Raw genomic sequence first — 22,597 nt, forward strand, 5'->3', positions numbered from 1 at the left:
TGTCTTCTTTTGATTTCTTCCTTTTTCTTAATCACATATTCTTTCCGTAACTCAGACCCAAGCACTAGCTTCAGTTTTCCTTCTATTTCAGTCTGATGTTGTGTTTTATAGTGTCTATTAAGATCATATCTTCTATTATGTGAAAAAGTGTTTTCACAAACAATGCACAATGGTTTTCCTGACAGACCCGCTATAAATAAGAACTTATTTTCCCACTGTTCATTGAATTCACGCTTACTATCACTTTTCTGCTTTTCTTTTGCACTGTGATGGGGAACTGAATGTAAAAAACAAGGCTTAATTTTCAAAAAAGTACAAAACTGCAAATGTTCACAAGGGACGAACAAAGCACAACCCTGTAGTGCACGAGTGTCAATTGTAAACTGACTGGCAAAACCTGCGACGCACCGCTGGTGCAGACGCCTGGCGCCTCAGGATCAAACAAGTATCAAATGTGTATTGAACAGTTACAGAACGACTGCAAAACAGAAGTCCTTCTTTCCTAGTTTGACTCATTGAACATTTTTTTGAAAATTGAAAACAGATTAATGTGAAAGAAAATAACATTTGCCAAAAGATGTGCACGAAATAATAAAATTGCTAAAAATAATTGCCAAGTTTTAGATTTATTCTCAGTAAAACCCATTTCTAGCTCTAAGCTACTTGAATTCCTGTTATAGATTTTTTGTTCTACAGATCGGTTTTTGGTTAATACTTTTTGCATGAGAAGGCTTACTTTTTTATTATTATCACTGGGGTGCAATGTGCCACTTCTAATCATCCAATGCGCCACTTTTGGCACTTGCGCCATAGGTTGGCCATCCCTGACCTAGATAGAGTGGCTGTGGAGAGGATGTTTCCTATAGTGGGTGAATCTAGCATCAGAGGGCACAGCCTCAGAATAGAGGGACAACCATTTAGAAAGGAGATGAGGAAGAATTTCTTTAGCCAGAGGGTGATGGATCTGTGGATTCAGGTCATTGAGTGTATTTGAGGCGGAGGTTGGTAGGTTCTTGACTAGTTGGGGAAGGAACAGTTATGGTGAGTGTTGCTGGGAACTGCTCACAGGACACAACTTTAGACCTTTTTCCACATGTAAAGTGCCTGAACAATAGTGATTGGCAGGGTTGGACTTAACCAGTTAGCAGCATTGTGTTTAACCAGTAGGCAGTATTGTGTTTAACTAGTTAGAGGCATTGGGCTTAACTGGTTAGAGGCATTGGGTCTAATCAGTCTGCAGATTTAGGTTTAAGTAGTTAGAGACACTGAGTTTATTTGAGTGACAGCACTGGGTTTAACCAGTTAGCAGGATTCGGTTTGCAGCATTGAGTTGCAATGCTGCAAACAGTTTAAAGACACTGAATTTATCTGGATGACAGCATTGGATGTAACCGGTTAGCATCATTGGGTTTAACAGGCTAGCGACACCAGGCTTAACTGGTAAGAGGCACGGGGTTTATCCAGGTGACAGCACTGGGTTTAACCAGTTAGTAATATTGTGTTTAATTAGTTAAAGGCACTGTATTTATCCAGGCAACAGCACTGGGCTTAACTGGTTGATGTGCTGACTTGACGTTGAAAGAATGGATCGGATTTAATACTCAATACTTTACCAAAACTGCTGGCATGTTGCTCATGTTTAGAGGCCCACTCAACAGGAGCACACTGTTATCAATGTTTACACTTGTGCATCCAAATCAAAAGTTCAAAGTTCAAAGTGCATTTATTCTGAAAATATGTATACTATATACACCCTTGAGATTCATCTCCTTACAGGGAGCCACAAAACAGATCGGTATGTATGATGTTGTGGGCATCATAGAATCGTGGCTAAAATAAGATTATAGGCATCCGTTAGTCTTGTGAGACCATGGATTTGCGCCTTGGAAGGTTTTCAGTGCGCAGGCCTGGGCAAGGTTATATGGAAGATCGGCAGTTGCCCATGCTGCAAGTCTCCCCTCTCCACGCCACCGATGTTGTCCAAGGGAAGGGAACTAGGGCCGATGCAGCTTGGCACCGGTGTCGTCGCAGAGCCATGCGTGGTTAAGTGCTTTGCTCAAGGACACAACACGCTGCCTCAGCTGAGGCTCGAACTAGCAACCTTCAGATCACTAGACCTTAACCACTTGTCCACGCGCCAACACTAAACGAAGATTATAGCTGGGAGATTAATGTCCAAACATACACATTGTATCAAAAGGACAGGCAGGAAGGCACAGGGGGTGGCATGGCTTTGTTGGTAAAAAAAAATTGAAATCAAATCATTAGAAAGAGGTGACATAGAGTCAGAATTTGTTGAATCGTTGTGGGTAGAGCTAAGGAACTGAAAGGGTAAAACAATCCTGATGGGAGGTGTATACAGACCTCCTAAACAATAGTAAGGATGTGGCCTACAAATTACCATGGGAGAATGAAAATGCATGCCAAAAGGACAATGTTACAATAGTCATGGGGGATTTCAATATGTAGGTAGATTGGGAAAATCAGGTTGGTGCTGGTTCCCAAAGAGGGAATTTCTACAATGCCTACGGGATGGCTTTTTAGGGCAGCTCACGGTTAAGGCCACTAGGGGATCAGCTATTCTGGATTGGGTACTGTGGAATGAACCAGAAATAATTAGACAGCTTAAGGACCCCTTAGGGGAAAGTGATCATAATATGATAAAATTCACCCTGCAATTTGAGAAGAAGAAGCTGAAGTCAGATGTATAAGTATTACAGTGGAGTAAAGGGAATTACAGAGGCATGAGAGAGGAGCTGGCCAAAATTGATTGGAAAGGAACGCTGGCTGGAATGACAGCAGAGCAGCAATGCCTGGAATTTCTGGAAGCAATTTGAAAGGTGCAGGATATATACATCCCAAAGAGGAAAATATATTTGAAAGGAAAGATGACACAACCATGTCTAAAAAGAGAAGTCAAAACCAACATAAAAGCCAAAGAGAGAGCATATAATAAAGCAAAAATTAGTGGGAAGTTAGATTGCAAAGCTTTTAAAAACCCACAGAAGGCAATCAAAAACTTATTAAGAATGAAAAGATGGAATATGAAGGTAAGCTAGCCTTAAAGAGGATAACAAAATTTTCTTCAGATGCTTAAAATGTAAAAGAGAGGTGAGAGTGGATATTGTACTGATGGAAAATGATACTGGAGAGGTAATAAGGTGGGATAAGGAAATGGCAGATGAACTGAATAAGTATTTTGCATCAGTCTTCACTATGGAAGACACTAGAAGTATGCCAGAAGTTCATGAGTGTCAGGGAGCAGAAGTGAGTGAAGTTGCCATTACTAGGAAGAAGATTCTTGGGAAACTGAAAGGTCTGAGGGTCGATAAATCACCTGTAGTAAATGATCTACACCCTAGGGTTCAGAAAGATGTGGCTGAAGGGATGGTGGGGGTATTAGTAATGATCTTTCAAGAATCAATTGATTGGCATAGTTCTGAATGGAATGAAAAATTACAAATGTCACTCCACTTTTCAAGAAGGGAGAGAGGCAGAAGAAAGGAAATTATAGGCCTGTTAGTCTGACATCAGTGGTTGGGAAGATGTTGGAATCGATTGTGAAGGATCACTCACAATACGCTGGAGGAATGTCGGCATGTCGGGCAGCATCATTGGAAACGATGAGTCGACGTTTCGGGCCGGAACCCTTCATCAGGACTGAAGAAAGAAGGTGGGGGAGGGTTAGAGGAAGGCTCGTAGTTTCAGTTGAAAAACTAGTAATTTGAAAGACAAAGGGGTAGGGGAGGGGAAGTAGGGATGTCATAGGCAGGAAAACAATGGGTAGTAGAAGAAGAGGGCGGAACCATGAGGGAGGTGGTAGGCAGCTGGGGGAGGGGGCAGAGTGAAATAGGGATAGAGGAAGGGAGGGGGAGGGAATTACCAGAAGTTGGAGAATTCTATGTTCATACCAAGGGGCTGGAGACTACCTAGACGGTATATGAGGTGTTGCTTCTTCAACCTGAGTTTAGCCTCATCATGGCAGTCGAGGAGGCCATGTATGGACATATCTGAATGGGAATGGGAAGCAGAGTTGAAGTGGGTGGCAACCGGGAGATCCTGTCCGTTGTAGCAGACGGAGTGGAGGTGCTCGACGAAGCGGTCCCCTAATCTGCGTCTGGTTTCACCGATGTAGAGGAGGCCACACCTGGAGCACCAGATGCAATAGATGACCCCAACAGACTCACAAGTGAAGTGTTGCTTCACCTGGAAGGACTGTTTGGGGCCCTGAATGGTGACAAGAGAGGAGGTGTAGCACTGACACTTACAGGGGTAAGTGCCGGGTGGGAGATCCGTGGGGATGGATGTGCGGATAAGGGAGTCGCGGAGGGACCGATTCCTGTGGAAAGTGGAGAGGGGTGGAAAGGGAAAGATGTGCTTAGTGGTGGGGTCCTGTTGAAGGTGGCGGAAGTTGCGGAGGATAATGTGTTGGATCCGGAGGCTAGTGGGGTGGTAGGTGAGGACAAGGGGAACTCTGTCCCTGTTGTTGTTGCGGGAGGATGGGGTGAAGGCCAAAGTGCGGGAAATGGAGGAGATGCGGGTGAGTGCATCGTTGATGATGGTAGAAGGGAAACCATGATCCTTAAAGAAAGAGGACATTTGAGATGTCCTGGAACGGAAAGCCTCATCCTGGGAGCAGATGCGGCGGAGACGGAGGAACTGGGAATAGGGAATGGCATTTTTGCATGTGGCGGGGTGGGAAGAGGTATAGTCGAGGTAGTTATGAGAGTCATTGGGCTTGTAGAAGATGTCAGTGGACAGTCTGTCTCCAGAGATGGAGACCGAGAGATTGAGACAGGGGAGAGAAGTGAAGGATTGTGATTTCGGGGTACTTGGAGGCACATGATAAAACAGGCTGCAGTCAGCATGGTTTCTTCAAGGGAAAATCTTGCTTGACAAATCTGTTGCAATTCTTTGAAAAAGTAACAAGCAGGATAGACAAAGGAGAATTGGTTGATGTTGAGCATCAGAAGGTCTTTGACAAGGTGCCACACATGAGGCTGCTAACAAGCCAAGAGCCCATAGTAGTACAGGAGAGATTCTAACATAGATAAAGCAGTGGCTGATTGTCTGGAGGCAAAGAGTGGGACTAAGGGGCCTTTTCTGGTTGGCTGCTGGCAACTAGTGGTGTTCTACAGGGATCTGTGCTAGGACGGACTCATTTTATGTTATATGTGGCAAAGTTTGTGGACGATACAAAGATAGATGAAGGGACAGATAGTTGAGGAAGTAGAGCGGCTACAGAAGGACTTAGACCAATTAGGAAAATGGGCAAAGAAGTGGCAAATGGAATACAGTGTTGGGAAGTGTATGGTCATATACTTTAGTAGAAGAAATAAAAGGGTAGTCTATTTTCCAAATAGAGAGAAAGTTCAAAAATCTGAGGTGCAAAGGGATTTGAGAAACCTTGTGCAGGATTCCCCAAAGGTTGATTTGCAGATTTGAGTTGGTGGTGAGAAAGGCAAATGTGATGTTTCCATTTATTTCAAGAAGGCTGGAATATAAAAGCAAGGAGGTAATATTGAGGCTTCATTATGCACTGGTGAGACTTCACTTGGAGTATTGTAAGCTGTTTTGTGTCCCTTATTGGAGAAAGGGTGAGCTGACATTGGAGAGGGTTCAAAGGAGGTTCACAAAAATGATTTCAGGATTGAAAGGCTCTCGGCCTATACTCATCATTGAAACCTATCGAATGTTGAAAGGCCCCAATAGAGTGGATGTGAAGAGGACATTTTCAATGTGGGGTAGTCTAAGACCAGAGGGCACAGCCTCAGGATACAAGGACGTCCTCTTAGAATGGAGTTGAGGAGGAAATTCTTTAGTCAGAGAATGGCGAGTCTGTGGAATTTGTGGCCACAGGCAGCTGTGAAGGCCAAGTCTTTATGTGTATTTAAGGCAGAGGCTGATAGATTCTTGATTAGTCAGGGCATGAAAGGATATAGGGAGAAGGCAGCAAATTGGGGCTGAGAGGAAAATTGGATCAGCCAGGATTAAATGGCAGAGCAGACTTGATGGGCCAAATAGCCTATTTCTGCTCCAATATCTTATGACCTTGTGGTCTAAAACAAAGAAACCCAATGGAACCCATTAAAAAAAGACCGTCAAACACCCAATGTGTAGAGAAAGGAAAGCAAATCATGCAAACAATAAAAGTAAGCAAATGGCATTCAGAACTGAAGTTTACGACAGTGAGTCCACAGACACAATGCCAGCAGCTGATTCAGGAGCTGTTAGTTGTAGGCCGCAGCCTCAATTCTGCGCAGAGTTGCGAAAACCTTTTGGAGCTGCAAGCTGAACCGCCCGTCCCTCACCTTTGACCCTGACAACCTGATATTTTCAATTTGGCCTGGCACTTAAATAGGCCAAACATTGGAATCGCCTCCAAGTCCACTCCAGCAATGGTCAGAGACGGCTGACATTTTAAATTAACAAGTGATTCATTGGTTGTGAATACCTTGCACACATTTGTATGATTAAGTGGATCTTAAAAGAAGAAGACACATGCTTAATAACGCTCATAACAGTTCAATAACAATCATTCCTTTACAAATCCTCCAGCAAATGTTAGTTCAACTGCACAGCATCCTCTGGAGGTGATTTGTAAAATCTTTACCACCTTTGAACTTCTAAGTACACCGTTTACTGAAAAGATCTGTCTGATATCTCCTTCCTCAAGACGTCTCTGAACCATTACAAGATTAGATTGAAGTCTTTTCAAACAGAGGTGTGAAGCATTTCAAGAGGGCGGCAAGCTGCCATGTCTGTTGAGGTTGCAGCTCAGATTTCAATTTTTACGTTTGTCATGATGGTTTTGGGGGCAGCACAGGGAGTTAGGGGGCAGGTTAGCATTTAGGGACAGGGATGAGGGTGAGTTAGAGGTCGGGGCAATAAATGAAGAGTCTGGGACAGGAGCAGATGATCAGAGTCCAAGTCAACCAGAAATCCATGGACTTCGACCTCTGATTTTGCTGACTTCTGGGTATCAACTCCCGGAGTTACTGATCACAGGGCTTAGACCTCCAAGCCTCGACCTAGGCTTTGACCCTGGGACTCACCGACCTAGAGGGTCACCAGCACTAAGGACAAAGACCAGCAATCCCCATGGACAAGTACTGGTGACCAGTTGCACACACCCTTCCTCTATCTGCCATTGCTCCCCACCCATCGTCCCCATGCCCACGTCCAGAGAATGTTGTCGTTGGGCACCCTTGACCTGGGCTCTGTGCCAGCCCCACACGTCCCATCAGAAGTCTGAGGGCCGGATCATCATGGTGCTGGCCCGCAGGGAGTAACTGGTGCTTCTGAAGTAATGCCACTTGATGCCGTTCAGCTTCCGTAGGTGATTGCGGGCTGGGTAGTACATCCCGTTGAGATTGGACAGACCACAGGCGTCAAACCACCAGCCTGTGGGGGGGGGGGTAGAGAGAGGCTCAAGATCAGTGGTGATCCCAACTATCAAAGCATTGACTCAACCCTAAGCCCCCTCCCTCATTGTTTAGCTGGCTGAAGGAGAACTCACAGAGAGGGTGTGACACATTGGGCTGATGGCACAAAGGTTGGGGGTGGTGGGGTGTTGTGGATAGTGTGGAGGGCTATCAAAGGTTTAGCGGGACATTGATAGGATGCAAAACTGGGCTGAGAAGTGGCAGATGGAGTTCAACCCAGATAAGTGTGAGGTGGTTCATTTTGGTAGGTCAATCATGATGGCAGAATATAGTATTAATGGTAAGATTCTTAGCAGTGTGGAGGATCAGAGGGATCTTGGGGTCCAAGTCCATAGGACACTCAAAGCTGCTGCGCAGGTTGACTCTTTGGCATACGGTGTATTGGCCTTCATCAACCTTGGGACTGAGTTTAAGAGCTGAGAGGTAATGTTACAGCTTTATAGGACCCTGGTCAGACCCCACTTGGTGTACGGTGCTCAGTTTTGGTCACCTCACTATAGGAAGGATGTGGAAACTATAGAAAGGGTGCAGAGGAGATTTACAAGGATGTTGCTTGGATTGGGGAGCATGCCTTATGAGAATAGGTTGGGTGAACTTGGCCTTTTTTCCTTGGAGCAACGGAGGTTGAGAGGTGACCTGATAGAGGTGTATAAGATGATGAGGGGCATTGATCGTGTAGATAGTCAGAGACTTTTTCCCAGGGCTGAAATGGCTAACACAAGAGGGCAAAGTTTTAAGATGCTTGGAAGTAGGTACAGAGGAGATGTCAGGGGTAAGTTTTTTTGTGCAGAGAGTGGTGAATGTGTGGAATAGGCTGCTGGCAACGGTGGTGGAGGCGGATATGATAAGGTCTTTTAAGGGACTCCTGGATAGGTAGATGGAACTCAGAAAAATAGAGGACTATGGGAAACCTCAGGTAATTTCGAAAGTAAGTACATGTTCAGCACAGCATTGTGGGCCGAAGGGCCTGTATTGTGCTGTAGTTTTTCTATGTTTCTACATTTAGGGCCAGGAGAACACACAAAAGGTTGGAGGAACTCAACGGATCAGTCAGCATCTATGAAGTGGAATGAGCCGTCGATGCTTCCAGTGGTGACTAGGGTGTTAGGGTAACATAGTGGCACAGTGGGTAGAGCTGCCAACTCACAGCCTGGAGAGTTGGGTTCAATCACTGTCAGTGTGGAGGTTGCACGTTCTCTCTCTGACTGTGAGAATTTCCTCTGGGTGCTCCAGTTTCCTCCTAAGTTCCAAATCCTGATCCAGAAGGTTAACAGACCCTGGCTATATTTAGAGCAGAGTTTGACAGGTTTTGATCAGTAATAGTGTCAAAACTTAGAGTAAGAATGAGGAGAAAGGGGTTGTGAGGGATAATAAACCAGCCATAATGGGCCAAATAGCCTAATTCTCCTCCAACATCTTATGGTCTTATGGTATGTTGCCCTTACTGTGTAGGTGGGTGGGAGGATCCGGGGAATTTAATAGAAAGGTGGAACAATAAAATAGGATGAATGTTTAAATATCAAAGATCAGCTTTATTTATCACATGTGCGTTGAAACACTGAAACATACAGCGAAATGTGCAGTTTGCCTCAAATCAAATCAGCGAGGATTGTGCTAGGCAGCCTGCAAGTGTTGTCAGACTTCCACCACCCACAACTCACTAACCCTGACCCCTATGTCTTTAGAATCTCGGAGGAAACTGGAGCACGTGGAGAAAAGTCATGGGGAGAACGTACAAATTCTTTACGGACAGCAGTGGGAATTGAACCCTGAATGGTAGCCACTGGCATTGTAATTGTATTACATTAACCACTACACTACCATGCTGCTCACATTAATGGCTTATTTCTTTGCTGTAAGATTCTCTGACACAGAGCTGCTGATATTTGGGCTGGAGTTAAAATGAGGTCCTGCCTACCCTCTCAAAAGTGTGTGGAAGATCCCACCACACTGCTACGAAGGACAGGAGAGTTCAATAGACAACAGACAATAGGTGCAGGAGTAGGCCATTCAGCCCCTCGAGCCAGCACTGCCATTCACTGTGATCATGGCTAATCATCCACAATCAATATCCAGTTCCTGCCTTATCCCCATAACCTTTGATTCCGCTATCTTTAAGAGCTTTATCCATCTCTTTCTTGAAAGCATCCAGAGACTTGGCCTCCACTGCCTTCTGGGGCAGAGCATTCCACATATCCACCACTCTCTGGGTGAAAGTTTCCTCAACTCCGTTCTAAATGGCCTACCCCTAATTCTTAAACTGTGGCCGCTGGTTCTGGACTCACCCATCAGCGGGAACATGCCTCCTGCCTCCAGCGTGTCCAATCCTTTAATAATCTTCTGTGCTTCAATCAGATCCCCTCTCATCCTTCTAAATTCCAGTGTATAGAAGCCCGGTCGCTCCAATCTTTCAATATATGACAGTCCTGCCATCCTGGGAATTAACCTTGTGAACCTATGCTGCACTCCCTCAATAGCAAGAATGTCCTTCCTCAAATTTGGAGACCAAAACTGCACACATTACTCCAGGTGTGGTCTCACCAGGGCCCTGTACAACTGCAGAAGGACCTCTTTGACCAGTTTGACAGTTCTTCAAACTGTCTTCAGGCCTATACGGATAGCATACCATCAACAGTTCAGATTACCTGGGTCATGATTCTGACTTCTATTCCCTTTCCTTTCCAGTCTTGATGAGGGGTCTCGGCCTGAAATGTCAGCTTGTTTATCTCCCTCTGTAGATGCTTCCTGACCTGCTGAGTTCCTCCAACATTTCATACATGTTACCTGGTCATTGATACTTCTCTCCCTGTGGGAGCTTGCTATGTACAAGTTGGCCTCTGCGTTTTCTACAAGAATGACTACTCTTTATGGCCTACCTCAGAAGCTGTCGCTATAGTTAGGGGTACGGTGGCAGATGTGTAAGGTGCTACAGGAATGCAAGATGAGCAGGATTGGAATGTAATTCGACACATGTACACTCAGTGACCACTTTATTAAGGAAGGCAAACGCAATGTTAGCATTTATTTCGAGAAATGCTGAGGCTTTATAAGGCACTGATCAGACTGCATTTGGAGCGTTGTGAGCAGTTTTGAGCTCCTTATCTAGGAAAAACGTGATGGCTTTGGAGAAGGTCCAGAGGAGGTTTACAAGAATGATTTTGAGAATGGAAGGGTTAATGTATGAGGAGTGTTTGATGGCTCTGGGACTGAACTTGCTGAAGTTTAGAAGAATGGAAGGGGATCTCATTGAAACCTACTGAACATTGAAAGACCTAGATAGAGTGGACATGGAGAGGATGTTTCATAAAGTGGGGGAGTCTAGGGCCTGGGGGGGGGACAGCCTCAGAATAGTGGGTTGTCCATTTAGAACAGGGATGAGGAGGAATTTCTTTAGTCAGAGGGTGGTGAATCTGTGGAATTCATTACCTTGGATGGCTGTGGAGGCCAAGTCATTGGGTATATTTAAAGTGGAGGTAGATAGGTTCTTGATTAGTCAGGGCACCAAGTTTTATGGAGAGGATGCAGGTGAATGGTGTTGAGGGGGTCAATAAATCAGCCATGATGGAATGGTGGAGCAGACTCAATGGACTGAGAGGCCAAATTCTGCTCCTATGTCTTATTGTCTTATGGTCTTCTTCGGTACCTCCTGTACCTAATAAAGTGGCCATGTAGTGTACGCTCATGGTCTTTTGCTGTAGCCCATTCACTTCAAGGTTCGATGTGTTGTGTGTTCAGAGATATTTTTCTGCACACTACTTGTTGTAACATATAGTTATTTGAGTTACTATCACCCTCCTGTCAGCTTGAACCAGTCTGCCCATTCTCCTCTGACCTCTCTCATTAACAAGGAGTTTTTGCCCACAGATCTGCCACCCTCACCACTCTCTGTAAACTCTAGAGACTGCTGTGCGTGAAAATCCCAGGAAATCAGTGGTTTTCTGAGATATTTAAACCATCTGGTCTGGCACCAACAATCATTCCACAGTCAAATTCACTTAGGTGACATTTCTTCCCCATTCTGATGTTTGGTCTGAACAAAAACTGAGCCTCTCGACCATGTCTGCATGCTTTTATGCACTGAGTGGCTGCCACATGATTGGCTGATTAGATATTTGCATTAACGACCCTTCCCTCCCACATAGCCCTCCATTTTTCTATCATCCATGTGCCTATCTATGAGTTTCTTAAATGTCCCTATTGTTTTTGTCTCTACCACCACCCTGGCAGGACGCTCCAAGTGTGCATTATTCTCTGTGTAAAAATACCTACAGCTCAGTGCAGGCCCTTTACCCACAATGTTGTACCAAACTTTTAAACTACTCCACGACCAATCGAGTCCTTCCCTTCTACATCTCACATCACATCCCTTCTCCTGTGAAACTTGCAGCTTGTTTGATTAGTCTCCTAGGCTCTTGTAACTGTCCGAGGAGATATACTGACCACTGTTTAGAAGACCATAAGAGATGGGAGCAGAATTAAGCCATTCTGTTCATCGAGTCTGCTCCACTTTTAAATCTGATTTATTATTCCTCTCAACCCATTCCCTGGTTTCTCCCCGTAACTTTTGACACCCTTACTCACCAAGAACCGACTAACCTCCACTTTCAATGTATCCAATGTCTTGGCCTCTGTCTGTGGCAAAGAATTCTACAGATTCACCACCCTCTGGCTAAAGAAATTCCTCTTCATCCCTGTTCTAAAAGGACACCTCTCTATTCTGAGACTGCTATCTCTGGTCTGAGACTCTCCCACTATAGGAAACATCCCCTCCACCTCCACTCTATCTAAGTCTTTCAATATTCGATAGGTTTTGAAGAGATCCTCCACTCCCCCTCCCCCGCATTCTTCTAAACTCCAGTCAGCACAGGCCCAGAGGCATCAAATATTCTTCATAATGTTAACCCTTTCATTCCTGGGATCATTCTCATGAACCTCCTCCAGACCCTCTCCGATGCCAGCACATTCTTTGTTAGAAAAATAATATTTGGTTACCATTGCAGTTTTATTCCTAAATGTGCTGTCTCCATGGCAACAGTAAATGACATACAGTACTCTGTTCAGTGTGAGCTGTGGACAGGGTTACGGGGACACAGAGAGAAAGGCAACATGTGGAATCTAACTTGTACATTGCAAACTTCCACAAACAGCCCTGGGTGAGTGATAGAACCGAAGGGGAATTGAGAATGCAGGGATAAAATAATGGGATCAGTGTGAATGGGAGGATGATGGTTGGCAACACACACAAAATGCTGGAGGAACTCAGCAGCTCAGGTAACATCTATGGAAATGAATGAACAGTTGACAGTTTTGGGCCAAGAACCTTCTTCAGGACTGGAAAGGAAGGGGAAGGACGCCAAATTAAAATAGTGGGGGGAGGGGAAGGATGCCAAATTAAAACAGTGGGGGGAGGGGAATGAGGATAGCTAGAAGGTGATAGGTGAAGCCAGGTGGGTGGGAAAAGTAAAGGACTGAAGATGAAAGAATCTGATAGGAGAAGAGAGTGGACCATAGGAGAAAGGGAGGAGGAGGGGCACCAGGGAGAGGTATAGGCAGCTGAGAAGAGGTAAGAGGTCTGAGCAGGGAATAGAAGAAGAGGGGAGGGGGTGAGGGAATTTTTCTTTACTGTTAGGTGATATCTATATTCATACCATCAGGTTGGATGCTACGCATACAAAATATGAGGTGTTGCTCCTCTACCCTGAGGGTAGCCTCATCATGGGTCAAGAGGAGGCCATGGACTGACATGTTGCAGTGGCAATGGGAATTGGAATTAAAATGGTGAGCCACTGGGAAGTTCCACTTTTGGTAGGTGGAGAAAAGATGATCGACGAAGCAGTCCCCCAGTTTCTGATGGGTCTCACCTTTGTAGATGAGGTCGCATCAGGAGCCCTGGATACAACAGATGATGCCAGCAGATTTGGAGGTGAAGTGTTGCCTCACCTAGAAGGTCTGTTTGTGGCACTGAATTGTGGTGAGGGAGGAGGTGAATGGGCAGGTGTCGCACTCCTTGCAGGGACATGTGCTGGGAGGGAGATTAGTGGGAAGGGACGAATGGACATCGGATCACGAAGGGATCGATTCCTGCAGAAAGCGGAGAGTGGGGGCAAAGTAAAGATGTGATTGGTGGTAGAGTCCCTTTGGAGATGGCGGTAGTTGTGGAGAATGAGGTGCTGGATATGGAGTATCATGATGTGATAGGTTAGGTCAAGAGGAACTCTATCCCTGTTAAGGAGGCAAGAAAATGGGGTGAGCATGGATGTCTGGAAAATGGGGAAGATGTGGGTGTGGGCAGCACTTTAGTACTTTGAAGAAGGAGGACACTTCTGATGTCTTGGAAAGGAAGGCCTCTCTCTGGGAAAAGATTGGCAGAGACACACAAAAGGGAATAGCATTGATGGTTGGTGCAGATTAAATGGGCTGATGGGCTTGTTTCCATCTTGCATGAATATCTAAGGATAGGGTTAATTCAGGTTTTCTGTGGGCTATTGCCAAGAATTTCCTGGGTTTGGGAATGGTTCCTCCTAGGCTCTCCCACTATTAGAAGCACCCTATCCATGACCACTCTATCTAGGCCTTTCAATATTTAATAAGTTTCAACAAGAGCCCTCCTTATTCTTCTAAACTCCAGTGAGTAGAGGCCCAGCGCTATCAAATGTTTCTCATACGTTAATCCTTTCATTCCCAGGAGGAAGCTCCTCTCTTAGATATCGTTTGGGCCAAATGACCTGTTCCTGGAACTTGTGCCTGGTGGAACACAGTCAGTTAGAATTTTTGAAAGGGAATCGATAGGGAGAGGGAAAGTCATGATGGAGAGGGGCTAATAGGATTAATGTACTGAGCGGTAAGTCCCCCTATCTGTGGGGTATCTGGGTACTTTGTCATGATGATATCCCATTGAAGAAGTACCTAAGTGTATGGAACCGATTGCCCTCCCCGCAGCCCCCGAGGAAATGCTGACTCTGTTTCAATCCTCGTGGATGTAGCCTGACCTGCTGGGTATTTTCTGCAATTTGTTTAGATGTTTGTAGATCTCTCAGTTCTAGGGCATGACAGCGTAGCAGTTAGTGTTATACTTTACAGTGCCAGTGATCAGGAGATCAGGGTTCAGTACCCGCCGCCGTCTGTAAGGAGTTTGTACGTTCTCTCTGTGTCCGTGTGGGTTTCCTCCGGGTGCTCCAGTTTCCTCCCACAGTCCCAAGATGTTTGAGTTGGGGTTAGTAAGTTGTTGGCATGTTATTTTGGCACCGGAAGCATGGTGACCTTTGCGGGCTGCCCCTCAGACTGTGTTGGTCATTGATGCAAACGGCACATTTCACTGTATGTTTCAATGTACATGTGACAAATAAAGCTAAACTTCAAAAGAATAATGTTTCACTTTACATTTTAGCTGAGAAAATGAACAAGAACAGGAGGAAGATGGAAACGATATGAGACAAAGTGCCTCGTGGTAAGTATGTTTCAATGAACGTGAAACAAATAAATCTAATCTGTAATCTCTTTACGGTTAAGTGTGCAGTGACTGGCACAGTGACTTGGCGGGAGGGTGCTGAGCGGAGGATTGGGTGCAAACTCTCCCCGCTTACCTCCGGTCAGCAACAGTGCACACTTGCAGCGGCAGTTGTCGTTGTCTGCGTCGCGGGTGCTGAAGCGGACACCACGCGCAGTCATGCTGCTCTGCTCCCCCGCCGTCCCACTGTAGCCCCTCAGGTACAGCCTGCAGGGAAGAAACAGCAAACCGTGAGATGCCCAAGGCACTCGCTGAGGGAGAGGGCCCTCGGCTGGGGAGGGTAGTCACTTGCAGAAAGCTGGTGGGCTAGCACAGTGTCAGAATGGCATACAACATGGATATGGGCCTCGAGGACAACTCATCCATTCTGACCAAGGTGTTTACCTGAGCCAGCCCCATTTGTAGTCATTTGGCCCATATCCCTCTCTACCTGTGTAGCTGTCCAAGCAACTTTTAAATGTTGATATTCAAGTCAGGTCCAGTTCATTGTTATTTAACTACATACATGTATATGATGTATAGAACCATATAATGTATATAACGTAAGGAACCATAATAATGTATATAGAAATGAGAAAAAGTTTCTCTGAATCAGGGCGTAAAGCACAGTAGTACACATAACACACATAACACACGATAATGTATGAAGGTAAGGATAAAATCTACAGATGAATCACGCATAAATAACAAACTAAAGTGCATTAATATTAAATATTGTAAGGTACAGAACAGGTTAGCCAGTAACACTTCGAATACGATGCGGCAGGGAGTTCAGAAGCTTAATGGTTTGGGGGAAGAAACTGTTTCTCATCCTGACCGGTCTTGTTTTTATGCATCGCAGTCTCCTGCCTGACGGTAGAAAGTCAGACAGGATGCTGGATGGATGGGTGGGATCCTTGATAATACTAAGGGGCCTGTATACACAGTGCTCCTGATATTGTACCTGTGTCAACCACTTCCTGTGACAGGTTGTTGCATATACCCACCAACCTTTGTGTGGTTGCCCCTCAAGTCCCCTTTAAACCTTTCACTTCTCACCTTTAACCTGTGCCCTCTGGTTTTTGGTTCCCTTGCCCTGGGGAAAAGACTGAGTGCATTCACCCTACGACCTTATACACCTCTATAAGTCATAGAGCACTTTGGCTGGTCCAGTCTGTGCCGTACTGTTATTCTGCCTAGTCCCATCGACCTGCACATGGACCATACCCCTCCATAACCCTCCCATCCACGTACCTATCCAAACTTCTCCCTAGTCCCATCGACCCATACCCGGACCATAACCCTCCATACCCCTCCCATCCATGTACCTATCCAAACTTCTCCCTAGTCCCATCAACCCACACCCGGACCATAGCCCTTTATAACCCTCCCATCCATGTACTTATCCAAACTTCTCCCTGGTCCCATCGACCCACACCCAGACCATAGTCCTCCATACCCCTCCCATCCATGTACCTATCCAAACTTCCCCCTAGTCCCATCAACCCACACCCAGACCATAGTCCTCCATACCCCTCCCATCCATGTACCTATCCAAACTTCCCCCTAGTCCCATCAACCCACACCCGGACCATAGTCCTCCATATCCCTCCCATCCATGTACCTATCCAAACTTCTCCCTAGTCCCATCGACCCACACCCAGACCATAGACCTCCATATCCCTCCCATCCATGCACTTATCCAAACTGCTCTTAAATGCTGAAATTAAACCTACATCCATCATCTCCTCTGGCAGCTCGTTCCGCACTCTCACAACCATCTGAGTGAAGAAGATCCCCCTTAAACTTCTCCCCTTTCACCCTTAGCTCTTGACCTCTGGTTGTGGTCCTACTCAACCGCAGTGGAAGAAGTCTGCTTGCATTTACCCTATCTTTGCCCCTCATTATTTTGAAATCAAATATCTCCTCATGTCACTACGCTCCAGGGAATAAATGACTAACCTATTCAATCTTTCCCTATAATTCAGTTCCTCTAATCCCAGCAACAGTTAATCACCTACATTCCGAGGATTAATGTCCTAGCCTGTCCGACCTTCCCCTATAACTCAGGCCCTCAAGTCCTGGCAATATCCTCGTAAATCTAACGGTAGAATTCCTGTATTGTTAAGGATTCTGAGCTACTGACCTGCAAGCAAGATTTCAAATCCCATTACAGAAGCTGTCAAGTTCAAATTTTTTTAATTAAACAATTCTGGAAAAATAAAACCAGGATTAGAGGTGACTGTGTTGTGTGTGTGTGTGAGAGAGAGAGAGAGAGGGAGGGCGTGAGCCAGTGACTGAGAGAGGTAGAGAGATTGGGCTTTGAGATTTTGAGATCTCAATAACTGACTAAATAAATAAAAAGAGAACGGGGAAGAATTATGCTCTGCAATTGCTTCATAGCTGTTAAACCTCTTAACCCAATTATCCTGCCTACTCCCCATAACCTTTCACACCCTGAGTAATCAAGAACCTATCAACTTCTGCTTTAAATATAACTAATGACTTGGGCTCACAGCTGTCTATGGCAATGAATTCCACAGATTCAACACCATCTGACTAAAGACATTCTTCCTCATTTTGAGGAGTGTTTTGATGAATATTATTGGATAAACAGTTTGCTTGACCGGCCAGTGAGCCAATCACATTCAGTATGGTTACCTTAGTGACAGTACCACAGAGCTCAGTGTCACATGCAGTTCAAAACCACGCTACTGTTTGCTTTGGCTCCAGCATCGAGGATATGTTCTCCAAAATAACTCCCAGATTTATTTACCCTTGGCCTGCATGTGTTTTACATGTGGCACTGATTCTCCAAGTCACAATCACTGCCTTTGGTTCCATCTCTTTCAACACTTCTCTAATTCCCTCTGCCTCTCATCCATACTCTCTCCCTCTGCCTCCTACTCGCTCTCCCTTCTTACTCAATGTTGCTACACTTCTGGTAATTATGTCTCACTCTCTGTTTCCTTCTCTGTGTCACTCTCTAGGTCACTGTTGCACTCTCTGTTTCCCTCTATCACTCCCTGTGACCCTCTCCATGTCACTGGCTTACTCTCTGTGACCTTCTCTATGTCACTCTCTCACTCTGTGTGACCCTCAATATGTCACTCTCTCACTCTCTGTGACCCTCTCCATGTCACTCTCTCACTCTGTGCCCCTCTCCATGTCACTCTCTCACTCTGTGTGACCCTCCCTATGTCACTGTCTCACTCTCTGTGTCCCTCTCCATGTCACTCTCTCACTCTGTGTGACCCTCAATATGTCACTGTCTCACTCTCTGTGACCCTTTCCATGTCACTCTCTCACTGTGTGACCCTCAATATGTCACTGTCTCACTCTATGTGACCCTCTCCATGTCACTCTCTCACTCTGTGTGACCCTCAATATGTCACTGTCTCACTCTCTGTGTCCCTCTCCATGTCACTCTCTCACTCTGTGTCCCTCTCCATGTCACTCTCTCACTCTGTGTGACCCTCCCTATGTCACTGTCTCACTCTCTGTGTCCCTCTCCATGTCACTCTCTCACTCTGTGTCCCTCTCCATGTCACTCTCTCACTCTGTGTGACCCTCAATATGTCACTCTCTCACTCTCTGTGACCCTCAATATGTCACTGTCTCACTCTCTGTGACCCTTTCCATGTCACTCTCTCACTGTGTGACCCTCAATATGTCACTGTCTCACTCTCTGTGACCCTCTCCATGTCACTCTCTCACTCTGTGTGACCCTCCCTATGTCACTGTCTCACTCTATGTGACCCTCTCCATGTCACTCTCTCACTCTGTGTGACCCTCAATATGTCACTGTCTCACTCTCTGTGTCCCTCTCCATGTCACTCTCTCACTCTGTGTCCTTCTCCATGTCACTCTCTCACTCTGTGTGACCCTCCCTATGTCACTGTCTCACTCTCTGTGTCCCTCTCCATGTCACTCTCTCACTCTGTGTCCCTCTCCATGTCACTCTCTCACTCTGTGTGACCCTCCCTATGTCACTGTCTCACTCTCTGTGACCCTCTCCATGTCACTCTCTCACTCTGTGTGACCCTCAATATGTCACTCTCTCACTCTCTGTGACCCTCTCCATGTCACTCTTTCACTCTGTGTGACCCTCAATATGTCACTGTCTCACTCTCTGTGTCCCTCTCCATGTCACTCTCTCACTCTGTGTGACCCTCAATATGTCACTGTCTCACTCTCTGTGACCCTCTCCATGTCACTCTCTCACTCTGTGTGACCCTCAATATGTCACTGTCTCACTCTCTGTGTCCCTCTCCATGTCACTCTCTCACTCTGTGTGACCCTCCCTATGTCACTGTCTCACTCTCTGTGTCCCTCTCCATGTCACTCTCTCACTCTGTGTCCCTCTCCATTTCACTCTCTCACTCTGTGTGACCCTCCCTATGTCACTGTCTCACTCCCTGTGTCCCTCTCCATGTCACTCTCTCACTCTGTGTCCCTCTCCATGTCACTCTCTCACTCTGTGTGACCCTCAATATGTCACTTTCTCACTCTCTGTGTCCCTCTCCATGTCACTGTCTCACTCTCTGTGTCCCTCTCCATGTCACTCTCTCACTCTGTGTGACCCTCAATATGTCACTCTCTCACTCTCTGTGACCCTCAATATGTCACTGTCTCACTCTCGGTGACCCTTTCCATGTCACTCTCTCACTGTGTGACCCTCAATATGTCACTGTCTCACTCTCTGTGACCCTCTCCATGTCACTCTCTCACTCTGTGTGACCCTCCCTATGTCACTGTCTCACTCTCTGTGACCCTCTCCATGTCACTCTCTCACTCTGTGTGACCCTCAATATGTCACTCTCTCACTCTCTGTGACCCTCAATATGTCACTGTCTCACTCTCGGTGACCCTTTCCATGTCACTCTCTCACTGTGTGACCCTCAATATGTCACTGTCTCACTCTCTGTGACCCTCTCCATGTCACTCTCTCACTCTGTGTGACCCTCCCTATGTCACTGTCTCACTCTCTGTGACCCTCTCCATGTCACTCTCTCACTCTGTGTGACCCTCCCTATGTCACTGTCTCACTCTCTGTCCCTCTCCATGTCACTCTCTCACTCTGTGTGACCCTCCCTATGTCACTTTCTCACTCTCTGTGTCCCTCTCCATGTCACTCTCTCACTCTGTGTGACCCTCAATATGTCACTCTCTCACTCTCTGTGACCCTCAATATGTCACTGTCTCACTCTCTGTGACCCTTTCCATGTCACTCTCTCACTGTGTGACCCTCAATATGTCACTGTCTCACTCTCTGTGACCCTCTCCATGTCACTCTCTCACTCTGTGTGACCCTCCCTATGTCACTGCCTCACTCTATGTGACCCTCTCCATGTCACTCTCTCACTCTGTGTGACCCTCAATATGTCACTGTCTCACTCTCTGTGTCCCTCTCCATGTCACTCTCTCACTCTGTGTCCCTCTCCATGTCACTCTCTCACTCTGTGTGACCCTCCCTATGTCACTGTCTCACTCTATGTGACCCTCTCCATGTCACTCTCTCACTCTGTGTGACCCTCAATATGTCACTGTCTCACTCTCTGTGTCCCTCTCCATGTCACTCTCTCACTCTGTGTCCCTCTCCATGTCACTCTCTCACTCTGTGTGACCCTCCCGATGTCACTGTCTCACTCTCTGTGTCCCTCTCCATGTCACTCTCTCACTCTGTGTCCCTCTCCATGTCACTCTCTCACTCTGTGTGACCCTCCCTATGTCACTGTCTCACTCTCTGTGACCCTCTCCATGTCACTCTCTCACTCTCTGTGTCCCTCTCCATGTCACTCTCTCACTCTGTGTGACCCTCAATATGTCACTCTCTCACTCTCTGTGACCCTCTCCATGTCACTCTTTCACTCTGTGTGACCCTCAATATGTCACTGTCTCACTCTCTGTGTCCCTCTCCATGTCACTCTCTCACTCTGTGTGACCCTCCCTATGTCACTGTCTCACTCTCTGTGACCCTCTCCATGTCACTCTCTCACTCTGTGTGACCCTCAATATGTCACTGTCTCACTCTCTGTGTCCCTCTCCATGTCACTCTCTCACTCTGTGTGACCCTCCCTATGTCACTGTCTCACTCTCTGTGTCCCTCTCCATGTCACTCTCTCACTGTGTCCCTCTCCATTTCACTCTCTCACTCTGTGTGACCCTCCCTATGTCACTGTCTCACTCTCTGTGTCCCTCTCCATGTCACTCTCTCACTCTGTGTGACCCTCAATATGTCACTGTCTCACTCTCTGTGACCCTCTCCATGTCACTCTCTCACTCTGTGTGACCCTCCCTATGTCACTTTCTCACTCTCTGTGTCCCTCTCCATGTCACTCTCTCACTCTGTGTCCCTCTCCATGTCACTCTCTCACTCTGTGTGACCCTCAATATGTCACTCTCTCACTCTCTGTGACCCTCAATATGTCACTGTCTCACTCTCGGTGACCCTATCCATGTCACTCTCTCACTGTGTGACCCTCAATATGTCACTGTCTCACTCTCTGTGACCCTCTCCATGTCACTCTCTCACTCTGTGACCCTCCCTATGTCACTGTGTCACTCTATGTGACCCTCTCCATGTCACTCTCTCACTCTGTGTGACCCTCAATATGTCACTGTCTCACTCTCTGTGTCCCTCTCCATGTCACTCTCTCACTCTGTGTGACCCTCCCTATGTCACCGTGTCACTCTCTGTGTCCCTCTCCATGTCACTCTCTCACTCTGTGTGACCCTCCCTATGTCACTGTCTCACTGTCTGTGACCCTCTCCATGTCACTCTCTCACTCTCTGTGTCCCTCTCCATGTCACTCTCTCACTCTGTGTGACCCTCAATATGTCACTCTCTCACTCTCTGTGACCCTCTCCATGTCACTCTTTCACTCTGTGTGACCCTCAATATGTCACTGTCTCACTCTCTGTGTCCCTCTCCATGTCACTCTCTCACTCTGTGTGACCCTCCCTATGTCACTGTCTCACTCTCTCACTCTGTGTGACCCTCAATATGTCACTGTCTCACTCTCTGTGTCCCTCTCCATGTCACTCTCTCACTCTGTGTGACCCTCCCTATGTCACTGTCTCACTCTCTGTCCCTCTCCATGTCACTCTCTCACTCTGTGTCCCTCTCCATGTCACTCTCTCACTCTGTGTCCCTCTCCATGTCACTCTCTCACTCTGTGTGACCCTCAATATGTCACTCTCTCACTCTCTGTGACCCTCAATATGTCACTGTCTCACTCTCTGTGACCCTTTCCATGTCACTCTCTCACTGTGTGACCCTCAATATGTCACTGTCTCACTCTCTGTGACCCTCTCCATGTCACTCTCTCACTCTGTGTGACCCTCCCTATGTCACTGTCTCACTCTATGTGACCCTCTCCATGTCACTCTCTCACTCTGTGTGACCCTCAATATGTCACTGTCTCACTCTCTGTGTCCCTCTCCATGTCACTCTCTCACTCTGTGTCCTTCTCCATGTCACTCTCTCACTCTGTGTGACCCTCCCTATGTCACTGTCTCACTCTCTGTGTCCCTCTCCATGTCACTCTCTCACTCTGTGTCCCTCTCCATGTCACTCTCTCACTCTGTGTGACCCTCCCTATGTCACTGTCTCACTCTCTGTGACCCTCTCCATGTCACTCTCTCACTCTGTGTGACCCTCAAT

General features: G+C 46.6%; 1 protein-coding gene across 2 annotated transcripts in view; it reads right to left on the minus strand.

Annotated features, from left to right (window-relative positions):
* Positions 1 to 619: 619 nt before the first annotated feature.
* Positions 620 to 22,597, minus strand: part of angpt4 (angiopoietin 4) — a 107,596-nt gene continuing 85,618 nt past the window's right edge. For both annotated transcript variants that reach the window (XM_063041025.1, XM_063041026.1), the window contains exons 8-9: positions 15,029 to 15,159; positions 620 to 7,404 (exon numbers count right to left, since the gene is read on the minus strand). In XM_063041025.1, the coding sequence (XP_062897095.1) occupies positions 7,244 to 7,404; positions 15,029 to 15,159 (292 nt within the window). In that variant the 3' untranslated portion in view covers positions 620 to 7,243. The remainder of the gene's footprint in view (positions 7,405 to 15,028; positions 15,160 to 22,597) is intronic.

Source organism: Mobula hypostoma, chromosome 2 (assembly GCF_963921235.1).
Source record: "Mobula hypostoma chromosome 2, sMobHyp1.1, whole genome shotgun sequence".
Lineage (NCBI taxonomy): Eukaryota > Metazoa > Chordata > Chondrichthyes > Myliobatiformes > Myliobatidae > Mobula > Mobula hypostoma.